The following is a 12,516-nucleotide window of genomic DNA, read 5'->3' on the forward strand; positions in this document are numbered from 1 at the left end:
AAAAAAAAAAAGAAAAAAGAAAAAAAGAAAAAAAAAGAAAAGAAGGGACTCATCAAGAACAATCATAGCTTTTGGATCTTCCAGATAATTGAAGGGCAATCTCGGATTGATACATAAATCTGACTTGAGCGTGTTCACTTCAAGTATGCCTATTTGTCTTGATCCAGAAGTTCTTTGGAAATAGAGGAGTGAAATATTGCAGTAACCTTCACACTGTAATAATTCCCTTAACTGAGATTCCTAAAAAGAGTGTTGGTTCCCATACAAAGTTTATATGTGGAATCACTGGGGGGAAATAACCTAAAACAAGTCTGTAGGGATCATGTTTGCTGTAGTTAATCAATGATGATTTGCAAATAGTTTGGGATTGCATAACCTATGTCTCTTGATCATAGTCAGATGCTTTTTCAGATGAAAAACACTCCAAGAACTGTTTTGGAGCAGCTGGGTGAACTTTGTGAAGACGAGCAAGGAAATTCTTTTCAGAAGCAGCGACCGTGGTTGCAATGGTATAGTCTCTTGCAGCCAAACCCTTCTCTGTAAGCCACATATAGAATCTAAGTCTAGGTTTGACCCTGTTCTCTAAATCAAAACACAGGTAAGATGGGAAAACTTCTAGGTATTGTACAGAGCTCCCAAACTCATTGCAGAGGCAGGTGACCTTCTGTTCAAGCATGTCTGGATTCTGATTGAGGATACTAGGCCTCGAGCTAATCATCTTACAGAGGATGGAGAATTTAATACCTAGTTGCAGAAGGCATTCAAACCTCTCCTGCAATTCGTCGCTTGAGCCATGCAATAAAGATAAGACCTTCATGGTGGAAACATTCTCCCCAAATCCATTTCTAAGTAAAAAGTCCAACTTCCCCATCATGTATCTGTGAATCCGAACAGATTGGATTCTCTCCAAGTGATGTTTAAACTCATTATCCAAATGTGCATCAGGATTACTAATAACAATATTAGTTAACAGGTGGTGTTCCCCATTCATCATCTTGTTGAAGAACCATTGGTGAAGATCCACTGCTCTCATCACATTAGGCAAATTACCCAACTTGTTCCTGCCCAATACATAAGGGTACTCTTGAGAAACAGAATTCAGTTGCTCTTCACTCAGTCCAATATGTTTCAGAAAACCCAACACCGAAATCAAAGGGCTCTCCAAGTCATAATTCAGAATCTCAGAGTTCTGGAGAAGCAACAAAGCCACATCAACTTTGTTTACATCAAATCTACAAAAATATTCCACCTTTTGCCCCAGAAACTCTTCTGAGTACTGAAGAAAAACGTTTTTTCCCCTGCCAAACAGTTCTCCCATCTTCCCCTTCTCACATCCCAGATCATAAAAAACCCTAATTTTTCTGCAAATCTCATACCATGAATCCACATCCCATTCTACATGGCTCGCCAAACCAAAATTAAAAAAAGCCTTTCTCAAATCATCAAACAACGCATCAATTTGGCCAAACAATTCATCGTTTCCACTCAGTACAAAAGGGAAAGCCAAACATATACCAGCCACAGAAACATTATCAAAACCAAACTCTCTAAAACCATTAAGTCTAGCAGCCAAAGCATCCGGTGTCTCACCAAAAATTGAAAAAATTTCCTCCTTGTACAGATCACCTAGCCTGTTCCATGGGAACCCAAAAGCAGAAAGCACATGAGCGATCTTCAATATATTCCCATCTTCGGATAGGAAGAATTCGTGGCGCGACAAGAACCCATTAATTTCCGAAGGAGGGATACCGATACTCTCAAAGAAGAACTCAATTTCATTGATGGGATGGTAACTGAGGAACTTCTGGAAATTCCTGAAGAAGTTGGAAGTCGAGAATTCGACCCTTGAGATGAGATCAGAAAGGGAAACCACTGAGTTCTTACTTATGTTCTCAGCATGAGTGAAGCATAAGGATCTGGTGGTATGAAGATACTCAGTTAGTGCTTGCTGGGCTTGTCGGACGGTTCGAGCTCGATGCCTGTATGGGATTTTCCGAAGCTTTGGGAACTCAGAGAGCGTAATCGAAGAACTAAAATGCCGAGAGAAAAAGCTGCAGAACGAGACAGAGACTGGGACGAAACCCATAATTATAATGGGTTTTAACTTTTAATAGCTTTCAAATTTGAGGGTTCTCGAGGAACCGAACGGGAGCTCTCATGGAGTTCTGAGAGCTTAGAGCTTGAGCTTCGAACTGCAACCATGAAATTCCATCAATTGTAGAGAGAAGTCGTAGGGACGTAGAGGTTAATACAGGTAACTGAAAGGGTATATCTGTAATTTTAATAAGATAGAAACCCTTCCTTCGTTTTCCCTTTCTTATTAGAGCGTTTCTTTCCTCTGTTTGCTTCGAAGTTGGAAAGAGGGTTGCGACGATGGCACTGGAAGGGGTAGAGCAGAGAATCTCTTCTACACTTACGGAGGAGAGAGAAGGTGATTTCGAGAGGGGAACGAAGCGTCGCCGGGAGGATGAACCTAACGCCGGTCTCGTTGGAGCACCTCCAGATTCGACGTTGGATCACCAATCGCCGAAGCGTATGGCGAAACCTCAGGATGTGTTGTTTAGGATAGTCCTCCCTTCGAGGCAGATAGGGAAAGTGATTGGTAAAGGCGGTTCTCGAATCCAAAAGATCAGAGAAGAGACTCGAGCCATGATTAAGATTGCAGATGCAATTGCGGTGAGTTGAATTTCTCCTCCTCTTTTCATCCTAAATGGTTTAGCTTGCAAATTAGGGCTCTTTTTATTTTTTATATTTGGGTCTATTGTGGGTACGATCCTAGCTGACTTTATAATGTTAACAAGCTCGCTTCTTCAACAAAGATTTCACCTTAATTATATCTATTTCGGAACGTAAACTTCTTATGTTCTTTTGCTTCCTTTTCTCTTTTTTGGGTTTGTGCTTGGAATTTGGTTCTTCACTGTTTGAAGTAATTTAGTTTTTTTAGATGTGGATGTAGAGTTAGTTGGGAAGCAAGAATGCTGAATGAACAAAGAGTTATTTAAGGCTTGCAGCTTGAGATGACAGCATAAATAGAAGCTACACTTATACCACACCGCTTTTAAATTTAAACTATTGTTTCGGTATGCTGGAATTGAATACCCTTTGAGGGAACCTAGGAGTAGCATCAGTGGTTGGGGAATAAATATATATTTTTTTCCCATCGAAAGGAGAGAGGGATGGGAACAGCTTTCTGGCTTAACCGTTAATAATCACACACAAGAAGATGTGGGTGATGTGAAGTCGAATACAAAAGACTCAAATTCCATAAATATAACTCCAACATAGCAATGTTAGGTCTGAACACAGCATCATAATAATCACCAACCTAAATATGCTTGTCAGTTAGGACAGGTCAGGCTTGAGAAGTCCAGCAATCATAGTTGTCAAGCGTCGCTTAGGCGACGACTAGGCGTCCAGGCGGTTTGCCCGGGGCCTAGGCGACAGTCGCCTTATTGCACTGCATGTCGCCTTGTGTTTGGCACTTATTTATGCCAAATATCATTTAAGTAAATGCTTTTTATATTTGTTATTTCATTTACTTAAGATAATATTCATAAATAAGCAAATACCCCCTATTTGAATCCAATAAAAATAGTTTAAAAATCAAATTCCGAAAGGATAAAAAGTCAACCACCCAGTCCAAGAAGAAAAAATGGATTTTGGTTATAGGGGCGATTTTCAACTTTTAAATGCTGGAGATTTTCTCAATTATGAAGATTTTGTAAATTCTATCATGTTAAAACATTGCTAAAACAAAAATTCCGGTAAAATAATTTTTTGTTTTGATATCCATAAAATTATTTTTATTCAGGTGATTTTAACAACATTCGCGCACTTAAAAATAAGTTTGACCGGAACATAACTTTGTCATTACAACTCAGATTTAAGTAATCTTAGACTTGTTGGAAAACTGATTTTATATTATAACTGATACAAAAAGTCTCATGTAAAAATAATATCATTTGACCAGTCAAACTTATTATAGAACCAGAGCATTTCTCTAAATTTTGATTTTTTATAACTTAATATGACTTAATGTTAATTTTTTATGGTTTAATATGGCTAAATGTTGATTTTTAATGACTTAATGTTGCTTAATCTTGATTTTTTATGATACAAGGTATATATAGCTTACTAAATAATGTTAGAAAATAGGAAAAATAAAAAATAACAATTGATCGTCTTGTTCGCCTCAAGGCGTGCACTTTCTCGCTTAAGCGCTTAGACAATCCTCCACCGCCTTGGTTCGCCTTGGCGCCGTGACAACTATGCCAGCAATAGAAACAGTGAGTAGAACCCTTATATGTAAGTGATATTAGGACTCAGATGTTGCTCACAACCGATTCGAATAATAGGTACAAACTGTACCATTAGACCTGAAAAAATTAGGTCGAATCAAAGAATTTTGATAGCTCACAATAGGAAGCCTAGATGGGGCTGAAGTCCTGGTTGAAGGTGGTATATGTTGGTCTTATTAAACACCAAAAATCTGGCCTTGATCTGATGACAGATGACTGAGGTCTGAAGGTTCTTGATTAGATCATGAAAAAGGAAACTTTTTAAGAATTGGGGAACAGACCTTTGTTGGCCAGTAAATCAACGTCGAAGGGCCTTTTGGGGGTCCTTATTGATCCTTCAAAGTATGGTCTTCAATGGCCTGCCAATCTGGAAGTTCTGCAGTTGTTAAACTAATTCAGAAGTCCTTCAAGTAAAGCTTCCACAAGCCTTGTCTGTGGCCTCAGTCCTTCTGGTTGTTCTTGTAACAGCTTCAGTTATGCTGGTTGTTTGATGCTTGTAACAGCCTTAACAAATTCTTAACAGAAAGTAAAGGATAAAAACAGAATTGATGGAGGGGGAGAAAGAGAAGAAGAATGGGGGTTTGGGTTGGGCATCTCACCCTCTCAAGTAGAATCTCTCAGCCATGAAGATAACTTCATTAATTTGTATTAATTCAAATCTGATCCCAAGTACAATTGATGGGTGTTTGTTTAAATTGCCTTCCAGCTGATTACCAAAAAGAGAGAGAGAGAGAGAGAGAGAGAGAGAGAGAAACTTCTAAAATAGAAAACCTCAACCGTAATAAGACTTCTAATATGACTTCCTAACTTGCTAACCAAGAAGGAAACAAATTAGAAACTAACTAACTTGTTTAACAAGCCATAAAAGGAAATGAAATAAAATAGAAACTGAAATCTTCTAACAAGAAGCCTAAATATGGAAACAGACTTGCTGTCTAAGTAAGAAGAAAATGGAAAAAAATATTCGCCTTTGCTAAATAGATGGGCAGCTTGAGGACTTCTAGATGCTGTGATGTCTTCAATAATGCTGAGCTGGCTGGTCTTCTAGAAGCTTCATTTGATGGAAAAATAATGGAGAAAGTAAGCTGCTTGGTGGAGGGAAAGGCAGCTGTGCTGATGCTGGATCGATGGAGAGAAAGAAGGCAAATCTGAAACTGGATCTGGGCTTGGTTCGATGGGATTGATGAAACAAAAGAAACCAAATCAGGCCTGAGCCAACCTGTCTGGTTCGAATGGCTTTCCATCTACATCAGTGGGAAAATCACTTTGGTGTTTTGGCCATGTGCAACAGATGCTAATGGCTTGTGCTGTGAATTGGATGTGATGAAAGAACAAGTGAAGGCTGAAAATGTTCTAGGTTGAATTGTTGAGAAAGGGCATGGGTGCTTAAAGGGCTGCTTTTGCTCTAAATAGAGTGGAAACAAGGAACACGAGTTGTCTAACTGATCCCAAGTAGTTGGGATATGGTGTGGTTGAGCGAGTTTTTTAATGAGGGGAAAAAAAGACAATGAAAATGGCTATCTAACATAAGCTGTAGATATTATGTTCCAAATTCCTTAAGTATTGTCTGCCTTTTAGTCATAACTATGTCCTTTCTTTTGTTGTTTAATATTTTAATGAAATCAATATATAAGTAAAGACTATCTTTCTTATACCCTGGTGAGCCATATTGGCCCATATTGGAATCTGGAAACAAGTTTTTGGAGGTCATCGCGTTAGTCTGTTTAGGAGCCCATCTATTAAGAAAGTCTCTAGGTGACAAATATGCTAGATATGCTAATCTAAAATAGTGATATTTACTGACCTGGCTTTCCCCATTTTGCAGCCATATGAAGAGCGTGTAATCATTATCAGTTCTGTGGACAATGATAGCAAGATTTCTGATGCAGAAAATGCTCTTCTTCTTATAGGCACGATTATTCTTATGGTAATCTGATCATCAGTACATGTTAATTACTTTGAAATCATTTTGTCAATGTTTACTTTGATTTTCCGATGTCATTGGTATATCACTTTCTCGTAGAGCAAGTTTTGTTGAAAGAACGTCACTTCTCTTTTCCTTTTTATGTTATTTTAACTTGAAAACATTCCTGCTCATTAATGTTAATCATTTTCCAATGAATCTTGGTGTTTCCAGCAAGAACTTGTTTTTTATTTTGATTGGGGAAAAAGAAAGATATGTGATGCAGATAAGTCACTTAATGGGCTTATTTTATTGCAAATAAGCCTTGGGTTGGGTTATGTATGTGTTGGGCCTTTGATCTCATGAGTTTTCTTTGTAATGATCCACTTTAATAAGCTTAAAATATGAGTAGAAAGTAGGTAAACGAGATTTAATTCATTAGTTTAGTTAGCTCATTTTGAGTCTATATTCTTTGTTATTTCAGTTTCCTAGTCAGTTTAGGTTTCCCAAATAGTTAAGGATTGGGTTAGGCCTTTCCTTTTAAGTGGTTGAGTTAGTTTTGAGTCTTCTATATAAGTTTGTAAGGGGCTACGAGATTGAACACAACTTTATGAATGAAATTGCAGCTTTGTGCTCCCAAAATTCTGAGAAAGAATTTCTTCAATAGTTGAGATAGCTGTGGGTGAGAGGCCCAGACTGAGATAGCCATTCCCCTGCCCCCATTATTCCCTTCATTCTCTTATTACTGTTTTGTTCATTCTATCTGCCTCTGAATCTGATTTTATTGAATTTACTAAAGATCTTACCTTGGATTGGATTACTTGTGATCCAATCTTACATTAGTATGTAAAGTGTAAAGGTTAATGAAGAAAGAGATACACAACATGGTCAAATGAACACACCCATAGAATGAGGGGAAAAACAGATTTTGTAGCCCCACAAACATCATAACCCTTCAACCACGAACAATGGAACAACTACCAGATTTTAATTCCCTATCAGCCTAACTTCTGTGATCCTTCTCAGAGGACCAAGATGGGCCTCAAAAGAGGGAAAAAAGGAAAAGGAATAAGGAAGAGCAATAAAGAAGAGAGGAAAAGAAAATTCAAATTGGTTGCATAAGCTAGGATGGTTATAATGATCTTTAGGGGGAGAGAACTCAAATCAACTCAACTCAACTCAGCCTTATCCCAACTAAATGGGGTCGGCTACATGGATCATTTTCCCCTAATCAGCTTTATTCAAGGCCATAGTTATTGTTAGGCCTAAGCTCCATATGTCTTTTTTGGCTACTTTTCCTAGATTCATTTTAGGTCTATCCATGGCTCTTTTAGATATTTCAATCTGGATTAAATCACCCTTTGTACTAGAGCTTTCAAAGGCCTCCGTTGCATATGTCCATTCCCTTAAGCTACTTCTTCATGACATCATTTATTGGAGTTGCTCCTAAATTAGTTATAATTTGTTCATTCCTTATTTTATTCTCTCTAGTTTTACTATTCATCCATCTCGACATCCTCAGTTCAGCTACACTAATTTTATTTATATGTTGTTTCTTCACTACTCAACATTCAACTCTGTACATCATTGCTGTCGTATAATTGCCCTATAAATTTCCTTTGATTTTAAAGAAAATTGTCGATCACTCAACTCTTTGGAAACACCTCTCTACTTCATCCACCCAATTCTAATTCTATGTGCAATTTCATCCTCTATTTCTCCTTTATTGATGATTGGACTAGGTAACTAAAATGTTCACTTCGCGGTATCTCCCTATCATCAATTTTTGCCACCTCACTTTCAGTCCTATTGTCACTATAAATCGTATTGTTACTAAAGTTATACATATATACTTCGTTTTTGTTCTACTTATCTTGAAACATTTTGTCTTGAAGGTTGATCTCCATTTCTGACTTTGCATTTATCGCTGGTTTTGTTTCATCCACCAAAACAATATTATCAGCAAAAAGCTAGTCAGTTCGTTTATGATTAGCACAGACAAATATGTGCTTAAGGCTGATCCTTGATGTAATCCAATTGTAATTGAAAATTTACTGCCTTGCCCTAGTCACAACTATGTTACATATCTTTAAGAGGAAATTACACTCCCCTCCCTTGTATGTTTCAAGTATTACATAATCCTCCCCTACGAAGTTTGAAATTACACTCCTCCCTCCTAAGTTCTAGATTCTATCAACCATACTCTGACCGTGAGTGTGGAACCATTAAGTGTATTACACTTTTTTCATAAAACCCCAAAATACCCCCAACTTATTACCTTCTTCTTCCTTGAGAAGAACGATGGACACTCGGTAACTGTAACTCTTCCTCTTCATTCCACGGTTTTCTAAACTTCTGATATCGAAGGTGGTTCATCTTGATGGAGGAAGCGATAGGGATTGAGTTTCCTAATTAATTCCCTCCCACGACCTTTCTCAGCATATTACAGAGCAGATTCAAGGAGATATTGAATACTCCAGTTTAATTCTTTTAGAAGGTCTTGGCTGGATTTATATCGAAAATGTGTTTGTTCATGTTTTAAAGTTCCACACGAGAGCTACCCACAACTTCAATTTTGTACTAGACATAGTTTTTAAGGCGGTAAGGCAATGGAGGCGTTTGAGGGCATTTCGGAGTGCCTTAGCAATAAGGCGGGTATAAAGCGTTGCCTTATTGACTAAAGCGTTCTTGTGTAATTTTTTTTTTTATAAAACCAATCTATTTGGTTCAAATCCTAGTTGAATCCTATTACTCATATGCTAAATAAATATTAAAGGTTTATATTCATACCAATGTAAGATATTCATCAAGAAAACAAATTAATAAAGTGAATAAACTAAGTTCATCATCAACATATAATATAAATACATAATTATGAAACAAAATTATAAATATAAAGAAAAGAAGACATAAAATATACAAGTATTTATTATATTTACCTCTATGATGCCATCCACTATATTTCTACTCCTGTCAAAGAAGTAATTAAGAACTTAGAATTAAAACACATTGAAAGTAAAAATCGAGATGCCAAATTAAATGGATGAGAAGTGACTAACCTGGGGATTCTTAATCATTCTAAAAAATTTTAAACTTCAATGAAGAAAAAACATAAAATAAACTAAAATGCTAAAAATTTAGTAAACAATGAAAGTGAAATACTTAAAAGTTCAAGGACTCAAAAAACTTTAAAGTTTAAAGACTCAAAATACGTCAAAGTTCTAAGATTCAAAGACTTTCAATCCAAATCAGTAATTAAATTAAAATTTTTTTCATTTGCATTCTGTTGCTGGCTTGCATCATTTGGAGCTATGCCATAATCATCCTTAATGTTTTCATCATCGCGAATATCCTCTTCACTCATCTCATCCACTTCTTCATCTGACGAATCCTCAAGTTCAACCCTCCTACCACGCCGGGTATAGCAAAGATTGGTTCCATTGGTAGATGCTGGAGCCCTCCTTGATCTATTGTGGCCTTGATATGATGAAGATGCTCCAAGTGCTCTATCAACATCTCTCCAAGTGAGATCATTCTCAGGATGAACTAATTCATCCTCTGATTCACCAATCATCCACTCACTACTTCAATTAAGCTCATTGAGCAACAATGGATTGTAGTTTCTACATTGTTCTTTTCTTTCTTGGAACCTTGCTTGAAGTCGGCGATTATATTGAATGTAGACAAGATCATTTAACCGCTGATGCTCTAACCTATTCCTCTTCTTGGTGTGAATCTGAAAAACATTAATAATATGAGGTTATCTACTTATCTTCAATAAAACCATATTAAGTGAAGTACATTTACTATTGTACTCAGAACTCAATAGCCAATACTCACAAATTCAAATGTGCTCCAATTGCGCTCACAACCAGAAGATGAGCAACAAAGACCAAATATGCGCAATGCAAGCTTTGAAAGGTTAGGAGCAGTACTTCCATGTCGAGACCACCAAGAGACTATAAATATATAATATAGAAAAATAAGTTAAGTAAAAAATCAACATACAAAGTTCTAGACTAATTAGAACTTTAAAAGGAAATATACTTACTAGGATTCAACTTGTCCCTTTGTCTAATCGCCATGTCCTTTGCAAAACTTCCTTGAACAGTGGTATACTTGTCAACCTGGACAATGATCTTATCTTGCAAGGTCTCATAAGGCACCAACCTTACAAGAACATCATTGAAGGCATCACTTGCTTTTTGAGCTAAGTCCAACTCATTATCGGATTATCTGCTATTGCCTTAAAGAACTTGTTTGGATTGAGGAAAAATGTAGCTAAATATATTGATCCATTCATCATAGTCTCACAACGGTGATCAACAATCGCTATGATTTTCTTTCATTTCCTTTCATCGTCTCCAAAATTTTTTTTTTGATGTTCTTCTTTGCCACTTGTATTGCCATATATACTTCAGGCATAGCAGACAACTCATCACCATCTACAATCCTCAAGAGTTGAAGAAGAGGCTGTGGTGCTCTTATACAATCCATCACACCATTTCAGAATGTTGTAGCAAACACAGTCTCAGAAGCTTTTTTCCCTGCCTCTGTAGATGCAAGCTTAGAACGGGACCATTCATCATCAACAAATAATTTTTTCAAAGATTCTTTGTGCTTGTATAAGCTCTGGAGTGTTAAAAAGGAAGAGGCAAATCTAGTCACTCCAGCCCTCACTAAGTCTCCTTCTGTTTTTTGCCTCATGGCTTCAAGAAGACGAGTGTGCCTGTAGATGAATGCAGTCGATTTCCTGCCCTTCGATATAACAGACATATAAGAGCGTAATTTGCCTACTTCCTCCATCATAAGGTCTATGCAATAAGCTACACATGGACTCCAAAATAACCTCTTCCTTTTCTCCATTCCAGAATGTTGTAGCAAACATAATTGGCAGCATTATTAGAGACTATTTGAACCACATTATCTTCACCAATCTCTTCAACCTTACTATCAAGTAGCTTAAATAACATTTCTGCTGTTTGTGATTGGTTAGATGCATCCACAGACTTAAAAAAAAAAGTCTCCTCCGGACAGCTGACAAGAAAATTAATTAGGTGCCTTCCTCTCTTGTCTGCCCACCCATCAGACATGAGTGTGCACCCATGTTTCCTCCAATATCCTTGATACTTCACCTTTAACTCATCAATTTTATCATTTTCAGACTTCAATAAAGGCCCCCTATAGTCATGAATTGAAGGGGGCTTGAAACCTGGTCCATATTGACCAATAGCCTCTATCAATTCTTCAAAACTCCTTAACTTCAAAGCATTAAATGGAACACCACTCTCATAAGCCCACCTTGCAAAGTAAGAACGAAGTTTATCTCTTTCTTCTTCTCCTCTTACTCGGTTCTCCATTGTTGTCGGATATGAACCTTTATCCCGCCTATCTGCAACCACTTCTTCAGGAGTCCTCCTCACATGCTTATCCATGGGACCCCTTACTTGTTGTTTGGATTGTGTTTGAATGATAGCTTTATTTATTCTTGAAGTTGTCCCAGAGCTAGGGATAGGAAATGAGACCCCCAAATTGGATACTATATTCTGTTGTGGTCCCGTTACTTCTGTAGGTCCATCACTAACATCCAAATCATCTAAACAATCAAGATTCCTCTTCCTCTGGTTCTTCAAGATTGCATCTCTCATCTCTTTAGCAATTGCTTCAGTTGTTTTCACACACTTGGCTACATCTCCATAGCCACAAATAAGATGTTGCTTTAATAGTTTTATTCCTCCCTTGACATCCTTCCCACAAAGGGGACACTTAATCCAATTTCTGTCTGCCACGTTAGGCCAATACCCATATTTCTATCCATGATCATTTGATTTAGCTCTCCTTTTTGGATCCTTGCTTGGATTAATCATTGACTGTGCAGTAGCAGCAGTACTTGTATTTTCACCCCCACTGCTCCCACCAATTGTTTCGATAGATGAGTGGATTCAACTTGTCTCTTTGTCTAAGACTGTAATGTGAAAAGGTAATCAGAATAAGAAAAATGTAATAAATTGGAATATTACTACTATAAGGGAATATTAGCCTATTAGGTAATAAGGTAATAAAAGCAAATGCTTCCATTAAAGAGATATGGGAAAATCAAAATAAGAAAAAGAAAAAGAAAAAAATACTCCAGGAAAAATATTAGTAGTGCTCAGATTGACGCAATCTATACAAATTGGAGTCAAAACTTGGGCTGCTCATTCATAAGCTCAAATTCAGATAGTCTTTCTGTGAGATTTTCTTTACATAACTTAGTTTTTTCTTTTAATTTCTCCAAAATTATTTTAATAAATACGTTAAGCCCTAATGTTATTA

The 12,516-nt window shown here is 37.0% G+C and overlaps 2 protein-coding genes across 2 annotated transcripts in view; one reads left to right on the plus strand and one right to left on the minus strand.

Annotated features, from left to right (window-relative positions):
- Positions 1 to 65: 65 nt before the first annotated feature.
- On the minus strand, positions 66 to 2,243 carry LOC122082014 (transcription termination factor MTEF18, mitochondrial). The gene has a single exon (XM_042649500.1). It carries the CDS (start codon positions 2,084 to 2,086, stop codon positions 377 to 379), a length of 1,710 nt encoding a protein of 569 aa, XP_042505434.1. The 5' UTR covers positions 2,087 to 2,243; the 3' UTR covers positions 66 to 376.
- Positions 2,244 to 2,353: 110 nt separating this feature from the next.
- Positions 2,354 to 12,516, plus strand: part of LOC122082015 (RNA-binding KH domain-containing protein PEPPER-like) — a 17,441-nt gene continuing 7,278 nt past the window's right edge. The window contains exons 1-2 of the mRNA XM_042649501.1: positions 2,354 to 2,676; positions 6,124 to 6,225. Of these exons, the coding sequence (XP_042505435.1) occupies positions 2,374 to 2,676; positions 6,124 to 6,225 (405 nt within the window). The 5' untranslated portion in view covers positions 2,354 to 2,373. The remainder of the gene's footprint in view (positions 2,677 to 6,123; positions 6,226 to 12,516) is intronic.

The sequence above is a fragment of the Macadamia integrifolia genome, chromosome 6 (genome assembly GCF_013358625.1).
Source record: "Macadamia integrifolia cultivar HAES 741 chromosome 6, SCU_Mint_v3, whole genome shotgun sequence".
Taxonomy (NCBI): domain Eukaryota; kingdom Viridiplantae; phylum Streptophyta; class Magnoliopsida; order Proteales; family Proteaceae; genus Macadamia; species Macadamia integrifolia.